This window comes from Oxyura jamaicensis, chromosome 2 (assembly GCF_011077185.1).
Source record: "Oxyura jamaicensis isolate SHBP4307 breed ruddy duck chromosome 2, BPBGC_Ojam_1.0, whole genome shotgun sequence".
NCBI classification, from domain to species: Eukaryota; Metazoa; Chordata; class Aves; order Anseriformes; family Anatidae; genus Oxyura; species Oxyura jamaicensis.
Window position 1 is genome coordinate 123,523,998 of NC_048894.1, and position 25,458 is coordinate 123,549,455.

General features: G+C 38.5%; 1 protein-coding gene across 1 annotated transcript in view; it reads left to right on the top strand.

Annotated features, from left to right (window-relative positions):
- C2H8orf34 (chromosome 2 C8orf34 homolog) overlaps positions 1–25,458 on the top strand; it is a gene marked incomplete at its 3' end in the record, with an annotated part of 188,417 nt that overhangs the window by 15,820 nt on the left and 147,139 nt on the right. Inside the window, exons 2-3 of the mRNA XM_035317217.1 lie at positions 20,155–20,302; positions 21,173–21,304. Of these exons, the coding sequence (XP_035173108.1) occupies positions 20,155–20,302; positions 21,173–21,304 (280 nt within the window). The remainder of the gene's footprint in view (positions 1–20,154; positions 20,303–21,172; positions 21,305–25,458) is intronic.

Consider the following 25,458-nt stretch of genomic DNA (forward strand, 5'->3'; position numbering starts at 1 on the left):
GAGACCCCGGCAGCAGCTTGAGGATTGTTCCACAAGCTTGGGCCATTTGCACAGACAGAGGCAATGCCTGTACCTTCTCAGGGCTCAGGCAGAGCAATGAATCTGGTAGTGCTAGCAGCAAACAGCCCGGGAACCTCAGAAGGTGGCTGGAGACATGTGGCCCGTGGTAGCTCTGTGATAACCTTTCCTTCTCCTGGTTCTGCACTTCTCACATCTGATTCTTCTTGTTCATGTTGTAGTCTAAACAGTAATACTTCTAGCCTGCACTGTTTAGGTCAAAATTGACACCCGTGTCTTTTTTTCCTGTGTACCTGATATTCAGTTTGTTTTTTAGTTTGACTCTGATGGGTTATTCATTCTCAGAGGTTTCTCGGCTTTGAGCAGCAGAAGTGTCTATTTTAATTTAACTTGAAATGAAAAGATTATCCATGAAGCCAAAGCATGTTAGAAATGTCTGAATTTTGAAAGCAATATTAAGAAAAATAATTAAAAAAAATAAGGTAGTTTCTCTGTCTTCTTTCTCACAAAGGGGGGAAGTTATATAAGTAATTTTTACTTAACTGGTGGATGGTAAAAATGCACATGGAAGCAATCACAGGCAGATTTTACTTCCAACTGGACTGGAATCACTAATGTGTCTTCCCAGTTGGGCCTGAAGTCGAATATAGGTGCACCAATATCATAACAGTTGCCAGTACCATATGCTAGCATGTAATTGTGGTGGTTTTACATGATGTTAATACATGAAATGATAGAAGACTCCCTAAACTGTAGTTAAAAAAAAAAAAAAAGGTAAATATTGATTTTTTTGGTTAGTTATCCTAGTTATTTAGGTACTTATTCTTGTATTATAAATTCATGTATTTATTATCAAACTTTATTATTATATCTTCGTGCTGATGGCTTCTGCATGGCAAAAGATTACTGTGTTCTTGCATTTGAAGAAACTAAATCTCTCCATTCTGATTTCATTGTGGGTTTTGCAATTTTTTTCACTGGAAAGTACGAATGTGTATTTAATTAGACAAAATTGTCAACTACACCAAACTGAATACATTTAAAATTACTACTAGTGTAAAAGTATTACTTAGAAATTATAGTAGTAAAGAAGGAGATTTTTATATTTGTGATGAGCACAGAGTATGAGCTGTGTAGAACCAAACACACGAGGTGGTGTGTTCCCAAAGGCACTTGAGAGCTATTGGGTATCTGTGTTCAAATAGTCTTCAGTGGCTTTCCTGATTACTCTGGTTAAGATACTGTGTATCTTGTGTTACCTGAAGAAGGCAAATCAGGGTAGCCTTTCCTGTAGCTGGGAAAAAGGATACAAGTAGCTTTAAATCGATCAAGTAAATGTTTATATGTGAAATATCCTTTTGTATTTTAACATACCGTATTAAAACTATTCAGATCACTTTAAGGAGTTCTAGCCACACTTGCAGTATATACATTCTACAGATATAAAAGAACCCTTTGTATTTTGTTGTGGTGAAAATTAATATCCCAATTTTTCTATGGCAACAAATTCTGACCTTTCTAGTTCAGAAATCTCTGTTGTATTGGTGCATAATAAATATTTAGTTCTATTCAAAAAGCTGATTACAAAATTGGTACAAAGTCTTATGGGACCAAGTCAGCCTCTCACAGGTAAATAATAGGAAATTAATATGCATATCTGCATAGATAGTCATCTTTTCAAAATGCATGAATAAAATGTGTGATTAGACTATTACCAACAATTATTTAGCTGCTTTGCTAGAGAAAAATCTGTAAATGACATAATTTAAATTCTAAACATCTGTTAACTTCATTACTTGAGTAAATATAGGGTTAACTTTGACAGCTAAAGTCAGGATAATTAAATCTGTGTTAGAACTTCCCTATTTAGTCCTCTGGTGAGTCCTGTCTTCAATTTTGTATGACTGTAATTGCTGGCTATTATTTGAACTTCCCTATGAACAGTTTAAATTATTTTTTGGGGGGGTCAAGATTTAAAAAAAAATGTAATCATTGTAATACATAGAATTAATACAGAATATTTAAAAACTTTGGCTACATAACTGGAAAGTAAAATTTATTTAAACATCATCTCATGTTTATCTTTCTATACAGCTTGAGTAAATGTGATGTTGTTGTAACACAATGTTCCTTGTATCCTTTTTCCATGGGAGAAGTAATATTGATTTGCCTTTTACAGATAAAGCAAGATATACTGTCCCTTGTTCCAAAAGCTATCTGAACAGTGTCTGCTAATGGGCACCTGATGGCTGTGAATATTTATTTTTCTGCCATCATAGGCTCATCTGTCTGCTGCTTCATAATGTCCATTATCCAATGGTTTATATATTATGTGTTACTTGCATGGGCTGGTGAAAGTGTGGAAGACATTGAAGTGGCAGTTTGCAGAGGCAAACTTCATATTCTGGAACGATCAGGCCAAGGCTTCATTGAAAATAAGGTTTTAATGTCTGAATGAGATTTTGCATGTGTGACACTAACTTTGGCTTTAGTGCATTTCTAAGGGATTAATGTTGGGCACACAGTAGGCATGGTCAGAGAACACCAACTCTGTCAGACCTCAGGAGATATGAATCTCCACAGCTGTTTACATCTAAGGACTCTATTACATGGACAGAAGATCCCACAGTGGCCTTACAGAATCAATATTCTAAATTATTTTTGAGTCATTACTCTTTAAGTGTGAAACTTTAAACATGTTAAGTGTGTTTCATACATCTTTAAAAATGATGAAGTTTTATATTTGATAGGTCTGTAACTTTGAGAAGCTCAAGCTAATCTATATGAATCCAATCCTATTCAAACCTGAAATACAATGTCACTATCACCTCTCCCTGCAGCTGGGGCTGCTTGCCACAATTTTGTATGCAGCCAAGATACAAATTTTGTTCATATTAATCTAAAGCTCTTAGGTACTTTCATCCTGTAACTTCATGCAGTCTAACACTGTCTATTCCCAGTTGTTATTTTTATTAGACTTCAGGGCATTCTGCCCCAGGTATCCTACTGTATTTGTGTGTAAAAGCACCATCCAAAGCCTTAACTAGGAAAGCAAAGAACCTGTTTACCCAGGGTTTGTGTTTTTATATTGATTTTTAATTTTTATTATTACTATTTTTTTAATTATTTTTAGAGCACTCCATCTTTTCTAGAAGATCAGGAACTGTCTTTCTTAAAAAGAAGCACAGATCAAAGTTTGCTTTTTAAATTTAAAATATGGTTAGAAGAAGTAACAACAGAGTCCTTCTGTTGTTCGCTTGCTCAGAGACTGTGAGATCCTGTGCTCAGTGTCCTGTTCAGCCTGCAGGGATTAGACACACCTCCCACCTCCTTGCAGAGCAGTGTCAGCAGGCTTGTAGTATGGTTATTTAGGCAGCTACCTTAAAACAGCAATCTTGCATTGTGATCACTTCCCCATGATTGGCTTTGTTTGATCCTGAAGTGTTTGGATTAAAAAAAAAATGTGTTCCTAAAGTGTATCAGATTACAAAGGTTCACTTACGGTTTCTGTACTTGGGGTACTGTCATGTCAAACTGATGGTATGAATATTATGGAGATTATCAAGATGCAATTTTAGTTTGGGGTAACTAAATTTCCCTGAACTTTCAGTTAATATGTTGAAGTCTTTTATTGGCCCATAATGTCCCCAGTACATTCCCCTGTACATGCATAAGCCTGCAAGCCTTTAAATTATTGTTTGAAATCCAATAATAAAAGCTTTAATTTTAAATGGTTGAACTGAAAATTAAAAAGATTCACTCACTCTCTTTTGTAATAAGCCATGCTCAAAAAAAATTATTAAAAAAATCCATTAGATTAAAATCATCCATTTGATTGTGCTTATACTTCAGAATTAAATTTATTTTAAGGACCTTGATTAAATAAAGTAGATATGTCAGTGGATAGATACATTATTTCTAATTTTAAATTTATGGCCACTGTATGATTCTGGTATCTTAGTTTAATGAGTAATTTCAGAATACTTTATATAGCAAGTCACTACCTAAATACTGCTATGCAAGTGACTTGATTTCAATTTCAGTCCAAACCATGAATTGGGTCACAGCCTCAAAATGGCCCAAAAGGTCTGAAATTGTATGCTGAAATTTGTACTTGGGCATTTTAATAATACTAGGATTTCTTTTTTTACTCTTGCAAATTTATGGAACCCCAGAATGGCTGACGTTGGATGGGGCTTCTGGAGGCCATCTGGTCCAACCCCTCTGCTCATGCAGGGCCACCCATAACAGGTTGCCCAGGACCATGTCATGGCTTTTGAAGATCTCCAAGGAAGGAGACTTCACAACGTCTCTGGGCAACCTGGGCCGGTGCTTGGTCACTTGCACAGTAAGGAAGTGCTTCTTGATGTTTAGATGGAACTTCTTGCTTTCCAGATTGTACCAATTGTCTCTTGTGCTGTCACTGGGCGCCACTGGAAAGAGTCTGTCTTCTTTACATTTCCCCTTCATGTATTTATAGACATTGATGAGATCACCCCTGAGCCTCCTTTTCTTCAGGCTGAATAGTCCCAGCTTCCTTAGCCTCTCACAGGGGAGATGCTCCAGTTCCTTGATCATTTTGATAGCCCTCTGCTGGCCTCTCTCTGCTGGATGGCCAAGGTACTCACCTGGGATTCTGATAAGTGCGCCCAGAGCTCACCCCCTAATCTTGAGTGCACTTTTCTTCTCTTTTGCTGTATGGATGACTACAAAACAGTTTTCAGTGGGAAATTCCTCTAGTGGTATGCACCCTTAATGTACTTGCAGTAATTTCCTCAGGAAACTGTTGTTTTGGAAGAGAGTGGAAAAGCTCTGCTCATTATTGCTGGTGTTCTGCTTTGGGTGCTATGGTTTTGCATATGGTTAGTAGTTTTTAAAAATATAATTTATTTTTTTTTAAGTAGGAAAATGATTTTAAGCAAATTTTCTAACATTAACAGATGACATGTAAATGTCATAAATGTCCTGTTGTCACTTTTTCTTCACTCCAGTACTGCTGTCTTCAGAGGACATTGAGTAAAATATCAGGCCTTTGTAATGTGACTAGTCATCACCAGTTGTTTTTTTTTACACAGCTAGCAAAATTTTGACAAGCTTTTAAAGTGATGAAATATGAAGTGAAGAAAATTTAGCTTGTTCATTTTGCATGTCAATATTTCATGTATATGAAGAGCCATTTTGTTATGTGTAAATGTTTTTAACTTGACTTGTTTACATGGAAAATTCATGGACTATGCACATTTGTAACTTGAAGATACATCACAGCCTGTAATATCAAATTTGTGTTAAAGTAATTTTACAGCAAATAAGTCTTCTACAAACAGAATGAATTACGCTTTTATGTTTTAGGTAGAATTTGGAGTTTGTATTATGAATACATTAATTAATATATGAATTACGATTTACCTCAGTTGTCCAGTCATTACAATTCTAATGAATGCATTCACTTGAATAAATGCAAAACACTGGAATATCTATTTTACTTTTTTATTTTTTTCCACATGTACCCATAATGATAATAATAAAAGAGTATATTCAGTTTTTCCAGCTCTGCATATTTTGCCGCGGTAAGTATGTATTTTTTTTCTGCATTAAAACAAGAAATCCTTTTCCTCTAACAATTTTTTTTATTGTGTTTAAGCTCTGTATTTGTTATCTATTTCAGATTGCTTTGAGATATTTCACTGATTGGTTTCTGAGTTAGCCTGACACTTTCTTTCTTAGGAAAATTCCATACTGTGAAATTAAGCAATGCTGAAACTCTTGGTGTTAGAAAAGAGTCTTTACTTAGGCTATGAATTTATTTTGGATGTGGCTGAGCTTTTCAGAAGTTGACTTTTATCTTCTTTTTGCTTCTGTTGTTAACAGCATTTTCACTGTTGACTTAAATGAGAATTTCACTGGACCTCTAAAGCAATGACTCGATCACAAGTGTATTCAATTTGTGTTGCCACTAAGCACTTAGTGATTTTCTACAAAACCATAATCTTATTATTCAGTTGTATATGCTGCGTGTGTACAATAGACAAAAGTGTAGAAAGTAGTAGACAGCCATATGAAATGGGGGAGAGTGGAGCACAGCAAAAGTCTATCAAACTTGTAGCTCTTAGAAGTTCTGTCCAAATGGATTGGACATTACCTTCTGTGAGGCTGTGCTGCCTTTAGGGGAACAAAACCCAGCGCACAACTTTCAGGTAATAGTGGAGTAAAGAAAGTAGGGGTACCTGGGTTGTTGCTTCTGCCCTATAGGTAGGCCTGTTCTTTGCTGGTTGTGATGCAGCTTCAGGCTATGGATGGAATGGGTGTGTTCCTTGCAAGGAATTTTAGGTAGTACTTTCACCAGCTTTTAGACAAAACATCACGTTGTCCAACTTTGGATTTAGGTGCTTCTTCTGCCAGAAAATTTAAGAGTAACTGTGTTGAAAACTGGGACTTTAAGTAGTGTGAAATTGGGACTCTTAATTTCTAGACCAAGTTTATTAATATCGTATTTCTGATATTGTGCATAGATATTATGAGACACTTACTGGAAAAAATATAAAATCTTGTCCTGCATAGTAATTTTCTTTAAGCACTGATGAATTGATCAGATTAGTTCCCCTAAATTGTGAAAATAAGAACCAGAAAAAAAAAAAAAAAAAACACAACCCACAATATGAGAACTGATAAATGGCAACATGTATGTCTGGTAAGTTTTTCTTTTAATTTATCAGCAGCATATCTAATGTGTGATCTAATTTTGAAACATATACTTACATTTTTAAACTTTACTGGGATAATTGATACAGCCTAAAACAAAAAAACAAAACATCAAAAACATAAAAGCACATGACAGGGGTGGTAGTTGCTGCATACATTATGAAAATATATATTGACCAAGTCATCCAGAAATAATTGTTAGCAATCTGCAAAATGTTTGTATACATAAATTGTAAAAAAGACCTAAAGGTGTTGGTGTTTTTTTTTTTTTTTTTTGATAGGCTTCTGGAAGGAAAGAAATGCTTAATTTTTTTTTCAGTCACACAACAGTGATCTGATTATCACGGCATTTTAAGCAGACACATGGCTTTATAATTATTTACTTCTGATGCATCAAAACTACCTACGCTTAAGTCCTTTTCTGAGTCATTATTTATTTATTTATTTATTTTTCCCAAATAGAACCTTTTCCTTCTAATCTCCAACTATAAGCCCTTAATAACCATTACTGTAGTGGTACTATACTGGGTCTGGCTGGCATGGAGTCGATTTTCTTCACAGCGTTCCATATGGTGCTGTGTTTTAGATTTGTGACTAAAATTGTTATCAGTAACACCCCACCAATGTTTTAGCTATTGCCTAACAGTGCTTGCACAGCATCAAGGTCTTCTCTGTTTCTTGCTCTGACTCCTCAGAGAGCAAGCTGGGATGGGCAAGAGATTGGGAAATGACACTGCCAGAACAGCTGACCTGAGCTGACCAAACAGATATTCGATACTGTGTAATGTCATGCTCAGCAGTAAAAAACGGGGGATTATTTTGTTTCAAACTGGTCATGGCTTGGGCATTGCCTGGGCATCAGTCTGCTTGTGGGAAGTGGTGGGTGATTGCCTTTGCAGGTGCCCACCCAGGGAGGGGATGACCCCAGCCATTTTCATAATATCTCAGTGGGATCAAAATACCTATTTGGGTTGTTTAGTCTGGAGGAGTCTCAGGAGAGACCTTATTGCTCTCTACAGCTACCTAAAGGAAGTTGTGGGGAGCTGGGGGTCAACCTCACAGATAACCAGTCATAGGACTAGAGGGAATGGCCTCAAGTTGCGCCTGGGGAAGTTCAGGTTGGAAATTAGGAGAAATTTCTTCTCAGAAAGAGCAGTCAGCCATTGGAACAGGTTGCCCAGGGAGGTGGTGAAGTTACTGTCCCTGGAGGTGTTTAAGGAAAGGTTGGATGTGGTGCTTAAGGACATGGTTTAGTGGGTGATATTGGTGGTAGGGGGACAGTTGGACCATCTGATCTTGGGGGTCTTTTTCAACCCTAATGATTCTGTGATTCACTTATTATGTATTTGTTTGTTTGTTTTCTTTCTTCATTTCTCCATGGAAGTTTTCTCCATCTTGACCCACATTTTTTTCCTGCTTTTGCTCTTCCTGTTCTCTCCCCCATTCTGCAGGGGGCAGGAGTTTGTGACCAGCTGGTGGGTGCTTAGCAGCCATGAAAATATCTACCATCTACCTTTAATTTCCAGTATAACCCTCCCTCAAAAAAAAAAAAAAAAAAAAAAAAAAAGTGTCTATTAGTCTATTCCAGGTATGTAGAAACTGTCAATGAAACTTAAACTGGAAATATGATGCGATTTTTTTTTTAACACTTACAGTAATGAATCATTGAACACTGAGGAACGAATGGCTTCACCTTAGACCTTGAAACTGAAAAAAGATTACTTCAGCTGATCAGAAAAAGATCAGCTATAACTTGTTGAGCTAGGCTTTAGGAAAGACAGGAATGCACAGTCAGAGTTGTCTTAGGGCTGTAATTTAAGGAAATCAGTTTACGTTGTAATACTCTTTCTTAGCCCTTGTCCTTTTGATTTACATCCTACAAACCTTTCAGAAGACCAGTATTCATTCTCTTGGTTGAACAGTGAAGTGCTTTGTCTTCAGGATAGAATTACACTTGAGGGAAACCTTGGTGTTTCTACTTCAATATGAACTACCCTTGCTTGATAAATCCTTACTGAGTCCAGATAATGATATAGGAAGAATGGTTCCACAACTGTGAGATTGTTATGCAGAGATAGAGGACTGCTGAAAGAAGTGGCAGCTATCATGGAAAATAGTTGTGATTTGAAAAGCAAGGGAGGAAAAGTGATACTGCTGACCTGCTTGGCATATGTGAGAGATAGCATGTTCTTGTCCTTTTGTTCTACTACCATTAAGTAGTTAATGTTTTAGAGTAACTTAGTACCAGTGTCCTCCCTTTTGACAGCATTCTTGTCTGAAATGATTGAAAGGAAGAAAGGAAAACTTTCATCAATAAAGCCAAAGAGCAAAGGTGTTTGAAGCTATGTTGTGAATTCAAAGTGATATAATGAATTAGGGTCAAAGATATCTGAAATATCGAAAATAAGATGTGAGGAAGAAACCCTCAAAGGAAAAATACAGCAAGAGATTCAGGTAGATATTAGAAAAGAATAATTCAATTGGAAGGGACCTTCAAAGCTAATGTAGTCCAACTGCCTGACCTCTTCAGGGTTAAGGAAAAGTTAAATCATTTTATTGAGGGCATTGTCCAAATCTCTCTTGAACACCGACAGGCATGAGGCATCAACTAACTCTCTAGGAAGCCTGTTCCAGTGTCTGACCATCCTTGTGGTAAAGAAATTTTTCATAAAGTCCAGTCTGAACCTCTCCTGATACAGTTTTGTGCTGTTCCTGCATGTTCTGTCATCAGTTACCAAGGAGAATAGGCCGGTGCCTCCCTCTCTGCTTCCTCTCAGGAATGTGCAGAGAGCAGTGAGGTTGCCTCTCAGCCTTCTTTTCTCTAGACCAGGCAATCCAAGTATCCTCAGCCTCTCCTCACAGGACATGCCTTCCAGTCCTTTTACCAGCTTTGTTTCTATCCTCTGGGTGCTTTCAAGTACCTGCATGAAATAATCGAGGTGAGACTGCAGCAACACTAAATATAACAGGAGAATCACTGCTTTGACCATCTATCTGTGCTGTGTTTAATGCACCCCAAAATCGAGTTTGCCCTCTTGGCTTCCAGGGCATGCTGCTGGCTCATGTTGAGCCTGCTGTTGACCAGTACCTACACATCCCTTTCTGCTGAGCTGCTCTCCAGCTACTTATCTCCCAGTCTTTACCTGTTGTCCTGGTTTCAGTTAGGACAGTTATTTTTCCTCCTAGTAGCTGGTAGGGTGCTATGTTTTGGATTAGGATGAGAAGAGTGCTGATAACATGCTGATGTTTTAATTGCTGGAGAGCAATGCTTACACTATGCCAAGGACTTTTCAGCTCCTCGCTCTGTCCTGCCAGCGGGCAGGCTGGGGGTGCAGCAAAAGCTGGGAGGGGATAAACCCAGAACAGCTGACCCAAACTGGCCAAAGGGGTATTCCATACCATCTGACGTCATGCTAAACAATATATGGGGTGGCTAACCGGGCTGGGGGGGGCCGGCTGCTCGGGGTTGGGCTGGGCATCGGTCAGCGGGTGGTGAGCAATTGCATTGTGCATCACTTGTTTGTACATATTATTATTATTATCATTATTATTTTCTATCTTAATAAACTGCCTTTATCTCAACCCACAGGCTTCACTTTCCCGTTTCTCTCCCCCATCCCAGAGAGGGAGGGGGGAGGGTGAGCGAACGGCTGTGTGGTGTTTAGCTGCCAGCCGGGTTAAACCACAACACCTGTGTCCAGCATTGCTCCATCACAGGTGCAGAACCTGGTGTTTTCCCTTGCCATTCATACCTTTCCTTCATGCCATTGCTGATTGCCCAGTGTTCCAGTATATTTACATCCATTTGCAAGGCCTCTTTTCCCCCCAGGTAGTCAACAGCACCTCCCAGTTTAGTATCATCAGCAAACTTGCTGAGGATGCACTCCAGTTCTGCATCCAGATCAATAAAAATGTTGAAAGGGACTGACCCTAGAATTTACGCCTGAGGAACACCATTGGTGACCATCCACCAGCCAGATGTGTCTCCATTTCCTACAATGCTTTGAGCTCTAACATTGAGCCAATTCATCACCCAGTGCAGTGTGAACCTGTTTATCTCGCAGTTGGACATGTCCAGCAGGGTGCCATGAGGGCAAAGGCCCTCATCAAAGGCCTTACTGAAATCCACAAGGATTATGTCCACTGCCTTCTGTTCATCCACCATGTGGATGACCTTATGACAGAAGATCAAATTACAAAGGCAGGATGGGCCCACATTGATTATGTCTGCTAATAGCTTTGTTCTTTAAGTGCTTTTCAATAGCACCCAGGACAATCTTCTTCATAACTTTTACAGGGACTGAGGTTAGAGTAATAGGTCTGTAATTTCCTGGATCTTCTCTCTTGCCCTTCTTGTAGGTGGATATAGTGTTGGCTAGCTTCCAGTCAACAGGGACCTGCCGACTCCAATGACTTTTGGTAAACTGTTGAGAGGGGTCTATCTGTGACATCCACTAATTCCTTCAGCACTCTGGAGTGAATACCCTCTGACCCCATGGACTTGTTGAATGTTGAGCTATACAACTGTTCCCTTACAATTCCAGTGACCACAGATGGAAAGTCACTGCTCCCCCAGTTATGATACTCCAACTCTGAAGTCCAGGAAGCCCAATACCTGTAATTACTAACAAATACTGAGGAGAAAAAAAAAAAAAAAAAAAAAAAAAAGACATTAAGTGCCCACGCCTTTCTCCTTACTTGTTAGGTGACCATCTGCTCCAAGTATTAGCCCAGGTTTTCTTGTGGACCTGCTGTTGCTGTTGATCTACTTGAAAAAAGTTTTTTTGTTGTTGTCCAAAACCACAGAGGCAAGTGTCAACTAAATTGGACTTTGAATTTTCTTGTTTTCTCCCTGCGTATGCAAACTGCAGCTCTGTACTCTCCCTGTCAAGTGAGACCTTGCTTCCAGAGCTCATATATTTTCTTCTGCCCTACTTCTAGGCAGAGTTCCCTATTCAGCTTGTCCAGTCTTTTGCCTTACTTTCTTGACATGCAGTACAGTGGGATTTCCTGCTCCTGAGCTTTTAAATGGTGAATTTTGAAAAGTGGCTAGCTCTCATGGATCCATAAATCCTTTAGAGCTGATCCCCAGGGGACACTGCTAACTAGTTCCCTGAGAAGCTTAAAGTCTGCTCACCTAAGGTCCAGGGTGGCAACCCTGCTGACCTTTTGTCTCCTTACACCAAAAATTTTGAACTCGACTAATTCATGATCAGTGTGGTCAAGGCAGCCACCTACCGTCACCTCTCCCACAAGCCATTCCCTGTTCTCAAACAACAGATCCAGGAGGGCTCCTTCCTAGTTGCCTCACTCAGTGCTTGTAATGGGAAGTTGCCTTAAGAATTTCCCAGCCTTACTTGCTGTGGCAGTATGGTATTCCTAGTTTATGTCTGGGAAGTTGAAGCCTTCCTGAAGAACGAAGGCAACTAATCCTAATATTTCCCTCACTTGCCTATGGAATAGCTCATCTGTGCCATTGTCCTGGTTGGGTGGTTGATATTAGACACTCAATACAACGTCTGCTTTGCAATCCATCCCCATAATCCTCACCCAGAGGCTCCTTACTGCATCACCCTAATGGCCATGGCTGTACAGTCTAATCACTCCCTTATGTACAGCACAACAGCTCCACCTCACCTGCCCTCCACTCCAGTTGTGGGTTTCGTCTCACCAAGTCTTGCTAATATCAGTGATGTTGTAGCTCTGGGAAGGTACCAATGCTTCCAGTTCATCCCATTTGTTCCTCATACTGTGTGCATTGGGATGCAAGCATTTCTGATGTGTTCATGAACCCACAGCGCTCCCTGGAGTGGCACAGTTGCCCTTATCCTTGCCATCCTCACGCAATGCTGCACCATCACTTGGCATATCCTTGGTGTTCATAGTGTTCTCTTCCAAATTTGCTCATATTTTAAAGCCATCTCCATCAGTCTCACCAGGTTAGGGACCCAGAAACATTCCCCCCATGGGTATGTGAGAAACAAAGTTGTGTTTTTGCAGTAGAGAATTATTTTTCTTTATTACAAGGTAGTTGTGTAGTCATAATAAGGAGAAATGCTAAGTAGATAAGTGGACAGTAGAAGACCTCACTGTTCCAAAATAAGGCAGAAGCTTGAGGAAAAGAGGATGAGCAGTGTGAGAACAGTAAAACAAAGATCACAAGTTCTCAAAGCATAAGAAAGGAGAAATTAAAGGGTTGAAAAAAAAAAGAAAAATTGTACATATATGGTATAGAGGAGCGTCAAGTAGCTTGTGAACCGGTAGTACTCAGCCAATGAGGAAACAGGGGAGGTGATCAGGCGTCGGGTAATAGGGAATAAAAGGTTATGATTTGTTCACTGAAATGCACTCCTGGTTGACAGGATGCCCACCATTGCAATCACGAATAAAATAGCTTCACAGAAGATCCCATCTGAAGAAAATTATTTGAGATTTTTCTCACAGATACAGGTGGATCCTGTCAGGCCCCAGCAAATCTCTTGTATTGAATATTCTTCCATGATGATAAAACCCAAAGTTCTAGTGTAGGCACCTGTCTTGGAGCCAGGCATTGATGACCTGGGCTCACCTGTTTCTTTCCCAGTCTCTCCCCATTACTGGGGATATTGAGGAAAACACTACCTGTGCTCCTGAGTCCTTTAGTTGTCTTCCCAGGGTCCCAGAATTTCTTTTGATAGGTCTCAGACTTCCTGTAGCTATGTCATTGGCACTCATTTGAAAGAGAAGTTGGACCTGATGATCTCTTGAGGTCCCTTCCAACCTCTACAATTCTGTGATTCTGTGATTTGCCTCCAGGACTTTAGATATTTATAAACATTGATCAGATCACCTCTCAGTCTTCTCCAGGCCAAACAGACCTGGGTCTGTCAGCCTTTCTTCATACCAGAGGTGCTCCAGGCCCTTAATCATCTTTGTGACCCTCCTTGGACTCTCTCTAGAAGATCCCTATCTTTCTGAATTAGGAGCTCTGAACTGGATGTAGTACTCCAGATGTAGCCTCACCAGGGCAGAGTAGAACAGGAATGCACTCCAAGATGCCATTGGCCTTCTTGGCTACAAGGGTACACTGCTGGCTCATGGCCAACCTGTTGTCCACCAGGACCCCTGGGTCCTCTGCAGAGTTCCTCTCTTCTTAGAACTTGGCAACCGCTGCTGAGGTTACTGCACAAGCTATAAACCTGCATGGTGGAGTTTGATAAACTATTATGAGATTACTCAGTGGAACTTTGAAATTGTCCACCAGACCTCATACATGCAAAAGGTTTTTGTTTCTGGATGTTTAAGATCAGTGATGCATATTTTATCAACTGCTATGTGCATGAGTTGGATTTATGTTAGGGCTAGTTCATCCAACTGAGGGAATTGATTATGTGGTTTGCAGAGTTTGTAGTGGATGGAATATGTTGCATCCATTCTGTTCTCTGGAGGCTCCCTAAGTGTATGGTTAGTAGCATAGCTCGAGGAACTGATCTTTTGTCATAGAACTGGTAAAGATAATTAATAGATGAATATTTAAGGAGGATTTTTTTACTTATTCAGTGAAGTGTTGTTTTTTTTTTTTTTTTTCAAAATCTGTCATTGTGCAAACCAAAAGTTTAACATTTTTTTATATTGATTTGAGCTATGAAAAGATCAGCTTGAGACTTAGAATAATAGTATTCTAAGTCTGAAAATGTTACCGTACTATGGCTTTCCTTAACAGTTCCACCTCTGGGGGAATTTTGTTTGCATCAGTACTCTGAGGACTGTGATATCAGCTTTGTACTTTCTCTTTAGTTGTATTTCCAAAGTAATTTCTTTGTGGAGTGTGTGCCATGATATGTAATGCCAATTCTGAATTCATCTGCACAGCTAGGGCTGAAATGGATGGTGTTGAGGCTTTGAGTAAAGAAAGAGGTGGTTGGTTTTGGTTGGAATTTTGTAGTCAGTTCCAGGTAAATGTCTGAATATTTTTTGCAAACAGGCTGAATGGTACTACTAATCTTAGAGGGCTTTCCTCTCAACTGTTCTTCTCTTTCTATTAGTTTGAAACAAGTATGGTACAGGGACATGAACCATATTTATGCAGGGATTTGCTTTGTGTTGAATAATTTATTTCATAGGTGATAATTTCATGAGTGTTTAAAATATGTTGAAGTCCATTTTTAATATATTCCATAAGTTTTTGTTTGATTGATTGTTTGGTTTTGTTTTTAAGTCTGAATTGCTCAAGAAGGTTTAAGATCTGGCTATTTTCTGAAAGAAGGAAGCTGGTATTTTTCCTTTATTTCTATAGAACATAATCTTTTGTGGTAGAAGCAATGATGTTTACCTTTCCATTCTCACTTAAGAATTGCGAAAATTTAATTTTACCCCTTGGTTGCTTTTTAAAAATTTATTGGGTTATTACTGTACAAATCAGAAAGGGGTTCTAGAGAACAAATGTGTCAATCACTTGTACTGTCTATTAAAATTACCTTCCTTACACATATTTTCACTCAGTTTTTTATCTTCTTTTTTCACTTACAGCCTGCCATGAAGTGATTACCAAGGCTAAGTTTATACATCTGCATGTCTTCTAAATGTCTAAGCTCCATTGTGGTCAATGGATAAATAGTCAATACAGTCAATAGAGACTGGAGAGGAATTCTTTTTATCCTAATCAGACATACACTGCCTAGTCAACTGAGCAGCTTTCTAGGTTCCCTTGACTTCATTAACTAACATCTGTGTGAAGGCTACCCTATTTAATTGTTTTAATTTTGAACTGAATCTCACCTAAACCTTGAAGATCAAGCTAAGCCACCTAGTCTCTTTATTTGATCAGGAGAGGGACAGACGTCTTTCAAGGGCAATTCACTCTGACTGCTTTAAACATCTGATTTAAACCATGAAGTAAGAACACGGTACAGCCAAAATCTGTGCATGCTGTTCTGTAGGCTGTAGATATCTATATAGATAAAAGCAAAACCTGTAATTGTTGTGTAGTTACTGTTATCAATTACAGCGTAAGATAGAATGTCTCTTAATTACCTTAATAACCTGGTAGGTGCATTTAGACATAGCTAATTAGAGCCTTCTTGTAATTTGGCCTATGATTAATAGACTGCGAAGACTGTTTTGTTTGTATTAAATGCATGGACAGTCACAGGGAAATTAAAATTTGAGCCTGCAGTGAATAACTAATAGAGGACCTCAGGACAGCACACATTAGTGAACAATTATTCTCTTTATAAAGAGTTAATATATTAAGTCACTACTTTGGACCCTCACCCTCCCCGCCGCCCCTCCCCCAAGATCTTTTGCAGCCTTTTTTAATATGTGCATGAATCTCTGTCTTGGAAATGTCTATAACTTTTTAAAAGTCTAGCATATAAAGTTTAGTAAAATTAATTAATGCAAAAGTATATGAATGTAACATTACAGAAGAAAGTATACATAACTCATTTTATTTTTGATTAGTACAGTACAAGTTAACATCCTTGGAAAAGTTGACTGCCAGTGTTTCTGGAGCTTGTATCACCTTTCTGCCAATTCTTCCTGTTCTGGTCAGGGCAGAACTTGATTTGGGGCAGTACAGTGGGGAAGCAGAAGAAATTAATGTCTTCACCCTAGTGCTATAGTCTGTAGTAATCTTGCAGTTCTATTTCACCTCTTGAGATCATGTGTGATGGACAGTTCATCTGGAATCAGGGAGACCCAATATGCCATTAATTTGTATTAATTGTCATGAGATTTACTGTATATAGAAAAACATGTTGTAAAGGTAGACAAAAGTGTTTTTTGTTTGTTTGTTTTTTAATAGGTGAAATTGGGAAAAAGTAAATAATGTAAAAATTTGGGCTAGAAAGGCGAAAAATGTAATATTTTTAGACATGTAAAAACATCTTGTGTTTCTTTTTTTATGCATAATTGAAACTTATCTGTTGATTTTTTCATAAGAAATGAATCCCAGCTTTAATTATCTTGTGCCATTTTTATTCTGCTGTTAATGCAGAGGCGGCTTCATTGAGAATGTTGGTCTGTTTTCTTTTTTTGTGTATGTGTGAGAACTTATCTACTTAGCACATTGTGAGTCATATCAGACTGCTGCTAACCAGAAAGGAATTTTATTTTTGTAACTTGTTGTACACTTTAGTTTTTCTATTTAATAACTTCACTTTTGTCATCTTTTTTGAACTATTTTAAACTTGTAAGAGTGTATTTAGAGTACCATGGAGTACATATATCCTGCTGTCTGTTAAGATGTCATCTAAGCAACAGAGAGCATCAAATGAACTTCAGATAATTTGAATGGAAGCTTAAGACAGTTTCCCTTTTAATAGGGAATGATGGTAAAATAAGACTTCCCCTAATGTAGGCATTCCTAAACTATAATATACACTTCATTGGAGGTGAAATGAGGTTTTTACTTAAAATGTGAGCTGAGTGCTAAGTACAGCCTGTGTGTAATTTTTCCTCCCTGCCGTGTTTTAGCCAAGCAACAGGCAAATAACATATTTCCTTGTAATTGCCTGCTTGCTATGGATGGCAAGAGTATTATCTTTCCACTTGTCACAAGCTTGGAGAGCATAGCTTGAGGCTTGAGTGAATGGAGCTAGGTCCTTTGATGCCACATAAATAAGTGATGTTGTTATTTATTTATTTATTTATTTTGTCTGTTTGTTTTTTGAACTGTATACTGTTTCCATTTTATGAAGATTCTTTATAAAGAAGGAACATAATTTCTTTTTTTCTCTCTTTTTTTTTTTTTTTTTAATTTTCTTTCAGGTGTACAGTATTGACACAATTTATTTGTTACTTACTCCAAATAGATAAAAATAGCCTATATCTATCGGTCTTATAAAGGTTTTTTTAATTGCTGTCACAGAGTGTAATTGATTAACTGATGATGCTGTGGGGTAACAAAGACCTCTAGATCACTCTGATCCTATTATCAAAATTTCAACAGAAAGTAAAGTAATCCTTTTCAATAGGAGCATAGAAGCTGATTGCACAACACCTTTGAATAGCTTTTTTTTAAAAACAAAACAAAACAAAACAAAACTTTGTGCAGTTACGTTCTTCAGTTTCACTGCTGTATCTCAGTATAAGGTAAAGAACCCTTTAATCAGTTCTATTGTATTAGGTCTGTTTCTTTTAATTAAAGACCATTTCTTACTATATATGACAAGTAAGTCAATAATAATAATAAAGTAATATTGGTTCTATATTGACATTTGGGCATCTCCATATTATCTTTTCTAGAGCTACATTAATTCTGTAGTGTATTATTAACATTGCCAGCCATTCATCGCTTAAAAAATTAATAGTATCAATGCATGTCTCTCAGTTCTTATCATCTTGTTTTTATTAATCTAAGACAGAAAAATTATATTTTCAGGCCACGATTCAAATAAATGATTTAAATTACAAGTCATCTGTTACAGAATGACACTTTTCCTTTTGTAATAGAATCCTCTGCAGTGGAATTCCTGCTGCTATGGTGGCCCATTACAAGCACAAGATTACATCTTTCCACTTGTCGCTAATTTTGCATTTTGGCAGAGAAAAAAAAAAAAAGGTTTGCTGTTAGAGTGTTGCTAAGCAATCAAAAGATGAATTACTTAAACTTCTGGATTTTTCCTGTATGATATATATCAGAGGGTTTCTCCTACCTTAGTGAGAGATAGTCTAGCTGAAGTTATACCTTTTTAGGTTCCCTGTAGATAGTTGTCAAAAATCAAATCACAGATGATCCTCATTTAATGTTTTTAGGATGAGATATTTTCTCCTTTTTGTTTTCTGAAATCTGATTTCTCTTTCTGAAATGGAAAGCTTGTTTCTGTTTAATTTTTCACTTATACCTAATTCTTTATACCACTACTTGAGTAAAAAGTATAGAAAGTCTTGACATGTAACTTAGTGCGTCTTGCAAGTACTGCATGCTGTTACTCATCTTTTACTGTTTTTTTTTGTTTTGTTTTGTTTTGTTTTGTTTTTTTAGAATAGAATAGAATAATTAGTTGGAAGGTACCTGCAACGATCATCAAGTCCACCTGCCTGATCACTTCAGGGCTAATCAAAAGTTAAAGCATATTATTGAGGTATTATCCAAATACCTCTTGAACAATGACAGACATTTTTGTTATGCTCACTCTTAACTGTCTTCTTCCAACACAACTAACTGATGGTAATACCAAGTAACTCCTATTATTTCAAAAATTGTTAATTAAATGTTAGTGCACGGAAATGATGAAGAGTGAAACTTAAGTCTGTGGAAGTTCTGGTAAGATTTATGCTTGCAGATAGCTTAGAGAATCATAGAATGGTTTGTGTTGGATGGGACCCTTAAAGATCATCTGTCCATGGGTAGGGACATCTTCTACTGGATCAGGTTGCTCATAGCCCTTTCCAACCTCACTTTGAGCTCTTCAGATGATGGGACATCCAGAGCTTCTCTGGACAAGCTGTTCCAGTATGGTAATGCTGGATAACTTGAGTGTTTTGCTCTTGATAACTTGAGCGTTAACAACTTTGTTGTTGTTTTATTATTTTTTTTTTCATGATTTTGTTGTACATTGCTGTAATTTATTGACTTCAGTGGAGGTGTTTTTTTTTTTTTTTCTTTCTTTCTTTCTCCTGTGGAACTATGTGTATTTCAGGGTCACCTCCCACATTAGTCATTGATTTCCACTCAGAACACATGCTGAGCACAGAGCCGCATCTTCCTTCTAAATTCCTAATTTGTGTTTCATGTGTAGGGAGCCAGGAAGAATTTGAGCAACAAATCAAGACTGTTTCTCTTTCTGCAACCCTGTGAGGCCAGCAGTAAGGAAGTATCAGCAGTAATGAAATACCATCACATAGGGTGGCAATGGTTTCCTGCCTATGTTGGTTTTGTATCCATGTGTGCACCAATGTAATAAAGTATTTGATTGTGCCTATACAGTAAAGTGTTTAGAAGACTTCTTTTAAAAGATAGCTGTCTGAGTTTGATCAGACCTTGAAGTTCACAGTTATGAATGTGTATTCACTATTTCATGTCTGTGTGAAATAAAAAATGGATCAACCCTCCTGATACACCAACTTTCATGCAGAAGAAACTTACCTATGTGGGTCAGAGAAGAGCTACTCACTGCTCTGAAAATGTTCTTGTTCTGAATGGTTGAATGAACAGGTTGTTCTGGGTAAATTCTGGCAGGTAGCACTGGTTACACTATTTACACTAATTACACTATTTTGTGTAATTTTTTGTATAAATTATACCAAGTAAATGTATGTACAAGCTAAGATAATTTCAGATGTGATCAATTCATCGGGCAAAGCTAGCATTAGTTTGAGAAGATGGATGTTACCAGCTGTTTTCTTAAAACCTGCAAACAGTCTTTTCCTTTATTAATGGTCCTCTACTTTGGTAAATATAAGGTTAGGTACAATATTCCATTAATTTTTCATTTTTGTCTAAATTTTCTAAAGGAGTTGATGACAAAGCTGATAACGGAGACACCTGACCAGCCAATCCCATTTCTAATTGAGCATCTTCAGTCCAAACAAGGGAACCGCAGTCAGCTTCAGAGAACGTTGTCTGGCTCTGCTGCCCTTTGGGCAGAGAGTGAAACATCAGGTATGTTCTGAATGCTGGAAAGGCATAGTCTCCACTATAGTTTTCCCATACTTTTCCTGTATTATTTCTTGGATTTACATGTTCATACTGAGGAGGTGTTACTCTGTGGTTTTGGGCATGTACAATAAATCCTGCTTGTCCAGTAGATACTGAATTAATTTCATGTGCATAGGCTGAGCTCATATAGCCAGCAGTATACGTATCATGAACATGGATGTGAAAAATAGCTTCTATTGAGCTTTACTCTTTTTTCCTTTTTTTTTTTTTTTTACTACCCACATTTTCAACAAGCTATTATTGCAGCACTTAAGATGCTATCACTATGTTGTGAACTCCACTGTGAATAATTTATGATTGTAGATCTTCAGAAGCATTAAAAACAAATCCAAAATAATATTCACTGTGATTCTAAAGTAGAAATTTTAACTTTGATATTCTGGTACAAGCTCTTCTTAGAAGTTTGGGTTTGTATCTAAAAATTGACTGATGATCTGTTTCAGACTGTAATAGATCTCCAACAGTTGTTTATAGTCAATTGCTTGACAAATTAACTTTTACTTATATATAATTTAAAGTTTTAAGCATAGGCAGTCAAATGTTACAGAATAAACAGAGGTTAAAGACTTCTTCCTAACAAAAAATAAGATGTGTTGTTAGGTGAAAAACATTAATGAATTTCTTAATTTTGGTGTTTAGGAAAATGAAGAAATAGAAGAAATACATGAAGTTTATCATGTGCAAAAAGAGTGCAAAAAGAGCTGACTTCAATTTGCATTGATAAGACTAGAATTTTCTGGATTAATTGTTAATGAAGTATTTCAAAAATGACCCTAAAAATATTATAATTGCCTGATATTATTCTTTTAACAGAAAATAAAGGGACAAGGAGAGATTTCAGAAGTTATGATAAACCCTGGCAGGTAAATGCAAAGAAGCCTAAAAAGTCAAAGAGTGACCTTGCCGTATCCAACATCTCTCCACCGTCACCAGAGTCCAAGTCATGTAAGCCTCACTACATTATTTTATGCATATTTCGAAACCCATAGTCTGTTTTTCTTTTTTTCTGTTGAATTAGGCTTAAAATGTGAAGCGAACTGTAAGCAGTTGAAATGACTAGATACACACATTAGAAGAGTTCAAGCCTTGCTTTAATTTCATTTGCATTATGAATTTTTAATAATACCCTATGTGGTCATCTCTAGATAGAAAAGAACTCTAGATAGATAGATATAGAAGACAGAAAAATATCTGGGTGTCATGCAGAAGTTTGTGTTCAGATACCAGTTTTGATCCGTTGTGTTAATTTGCACTGCCATTTTGGATATGTTCTGTTTATACTGATCCTAATAACAGCTTTTTTTTTTGTGGGTTAGGCAGTGCAAAACCATGACTTACAAACAGATACCATTCAAGATATGGGGGCAGTGTCAGCAGAACACGTATAACTGTACTGAGAGTTGCTAAATGTATGCTGAAAGAAAAGGCAGTTGAGAAATTGAATGACTAAAGGGAATAATGTCAATTACCTGTAAAATAGAAGCAGTAAAAGTAGAGGCAACAAGCCTTAATGAAATACAGTGGTTTCTGTATTTCTGGCTATTAAAGAAATGTAGTTTTTAAGCTTGAGGATTTTTACAAAAAATAAAATATATATATTGTACATGTAAGCATGTATAAGCGTACAGCATTTGTATACATGTAAACATTGTATACATTTGTAACCATGTAAGTATACAATATTTGCTATCCAAAATAAATTTAGAAATTATATTGTATTGTTTTGTATTCTAGCTAACTTTTTAAAGTTTTTGTTTATAATAGCCACACCTTTTAAATAACTTTGAGTGTAAGAAGGTGGACTAGGTGAGAACAGTATGCAATGGAAAGCTTTCTGTTTTTCCTATAAAAAGCAAGATGGGGAAGTCCAGACATCAGTGGAATCAATGGAAAATCTCAGCAGGTCAAAATCAGGTGTAAACAGGAACATTCATAGAAGTGGACAGTCACTCATAATCTACAGTATTTTCTGGGTAACAGCAATTTACAGAAACAATGGCCAAGAGTGGTGTGAGTTACTCCTGTGATCATACTTTATGTTCTTCTCTTCCCTCCCAGTGCTTATGCTTCAGACTCAGTGGTGTGAGTCAAGTAACTTCCATACCATTTCCCAAAGTCCAGTTGGAATCCTAGCACTTCTGACATGCTTAGGGGACCAGTACTGAGACCAATACTGTTTAAAAGTCTTTATTAATACCCTGGACAATGAGATAGCATGTTCTCTTAGAACGCTTGCAGATGAGACCAAATCGTGGGAAGCAGTTGGTGTTCTGGGTGGCAGGTTGTACTTGGTCTGGCTGGGATGTTAACTTTCCCTGCAGCAGCCCATACAATGCTGCGCTCTGCACTTGTAGCTAGAACAGCAGTGGTATCACACCCGTGTTGTGTCTGCTGCTGAGCAGTGCTGGCACAGCATCAGGACTCTCTCTAACCTTCCTAGGGTGTAGGCAAAAAAGTGAGAAAGAAACATCACCAGGGCAGCTGACCTAACCCAACCAAAGGGATATTCCATACCATATGATGTCACACTCAGCAATAAAAGGTGGAAAAAGGAAGAAGAGGGGAGGGGTGGGCTCTCGTTGCGAAAACGTCTGTCCTCCTCCCGAACACCGGCTACGTGCGTTGAGGCCCTGCTTCAAGGACGTGGTCAAGCATCGCTCATTTGTGGGAAATAGAGAGTAATTTCTTTGTGGTGAATGGAGTCAAATCCAGTTGGAGGCCGGTCACCAGTGGAGCCCCCCAGGGCTCGGTACTGGGACCAGTCCTCTTTAACATCTTCATCGATGATCTGGACGAGGGGATTGAGTGCACCCTCAGCAAGTTTGCAGACAACACCAAGTTAGGTGCATGTGTCGATCTGCTCGAGGGTAGGAAGGCTCTGCAGGAGGATCTGGATAGGCTGGACCGATGGGCCGAGGTCAACTGTAAAGTTCAACAAGGCCAAGTGCCGGGTCCTGCACCTGGGGCCCAAAAACCCCAAACAGAGCTACGGGCTGGGAGATGTGTGGTTAGAAAGCTGCCTGTCAGAGAAGGACCTGGGAGTATTGGTTGACAGTCAGCTGAATATGAGCCAGCAGTGTGCTCAGGAGGCCAAGAAGGCCAACAGCATCCTGGCTTGCATAAGAAACAGTGTGGCCAGCAGGTCCAGGAAAGTGATTGTCCCCCTGTACTCAGCTCTGGTGAGGCCGCGCCTCGAGTACTGCGTTCAGTTTTGGGCCCCTCGCTACAAGGACATGGAGATGCTCGAGCGAGTCCAGAGAAGGGCAACGAAGCTGGTGAAGGGTCTGGAGAACAAGTCTTACAAGGAGCGGCTGAAGGAGCTGGGACTGGTTAGCCTGGAGAAGAGGAGGCTCAGGGGTGACCTTATTGCACTCTACAGGTACCTCAAGGGAGGCTGTAGCGAGGTGGGGGTTGGTCTATTCTCCCACGTGCCTGGTGACAGGACGAGGGGGAATGGGCTAAACTTGCGCCAGGGGAGGTTTAGGTTGGATATTAGGAAGAACTTCTTTCCTGAAAGGGTTGTTAGTCACTGGAATAGGCTACCCAGGGAGGTGGTTGAGTCACCATCCCTGGAGGTCTTTAAAAGACGTTTAGATGTAGAGCTTACGGATATGGTTTAGTGGAAGATTTGTTAGCATTAGGTAGGAGGTTAGACTCAGTGATCTTGGAGGTCTCTTCCAACCTAGACTATTCTGTGATTCTGTGGTTCTTTCCTCTGCACTTCCACATAGCCTTTACTTGTTTTTTTTTGCTATTCCCTTTCCCTCTTCCCCTTTCCCTTTTTTCCCTTTAGTTGAATTGTTTATTAATAATAATATTTCCTTAAAATATTTTTTTTCTCTTTAATTAAATTATCCTTATCTCAACCCGTGAGTTGTTCTTTCCTTTACATGTTCCCCTCCTCATCTGAGGAGGGGGAGTGAGAGAGTGGTTGTGGTATTCAGCTGTCTAGCACGGTAAAACCACCACACAGGGCTACTATTCAGAAAGGACCTCAGCAGGCTGAGAAGTAGGCTGAGAGATGCATCATGCTGTTCAGTACAGGCAAATGCAAAATCTTGGATGGAAAAGCCTTGTGCAATAGTATAAACTGAGGTCTGAATGGCTAAAAATAGCTTTGCAGAAAAGGACCTGGGGTGCTGGTGAACAAGAACTTAAATACAAAACATCTGTGGCCATGTGCTCTTGCAGCACTGAAGGTAAGCTGCATATTGGGCTGCATTAGCAAGTGTAGCCAGCAGTGCTTGATGCTTTTGAGATGGCATCTGGAGTACGTCACACTAGGCTCTGGAACAAGTCCAGCAGAGGTGCACCAAGATGATTAGTAGTCTAGAGCACATGAATTGCAAGGAAAAGCTGAATGAAATTGGTTTATCCGTTCGGAAGAATGCTAAGGAGAAAGGTCATTGTCATCTCCAACTGTCACATTGGAGGGTGTACAGAAGACATACCAAATTCTTCTTGAAGGTGTGCAGTGAAAGAGGCAACAAATATGACATGGTCTGATTTTTGGGTGGTCCTGTGCACAGTGAGGAGCTGGCTCGATGATCTTTGTGGGTCCCTTCTAACTCAGGATATTCTATGATTTTAGAAATCCTTTCCTCCTAACTGTCCTCTGATTCCATGCTTTCCTGTTTATACCCTTTCCCTTTTTAATCCATAGCACTGTTGTAAACCTTGTGTACTTGTGTTATTGTCACAAAATGCTCACCCTTGCAAATATCTCTATTCAAATTTTGAAAATACATTAAGCACATAATCATTTTTAATGTGTATTTAAACTACATCTTTTTAATTGCGATCACAGCACTGTGCCTTTTTGTCGTATCTTGCTTCTCTTATTTTCTGCCAACAATTAAATTAATACTGACCTTTTTGCTGGGTTTACACCATAATCAGTGGCCCTTTCAGCCACTCAGATCAGTGGAAAGCAATCATGTTCAGCAGCAATTCATTACTCCGTCCAGACTTGCACAACATATTCTATCTGGTTTGTGCCTTCAGTTTGTGCCTCAAAACATTTTTGAGATTCAGTGTAAGTTGTTCCCAAAATCTCTTCAAAGAGGTGGTAAGGACTCTACCTAAGACATGGAATATTT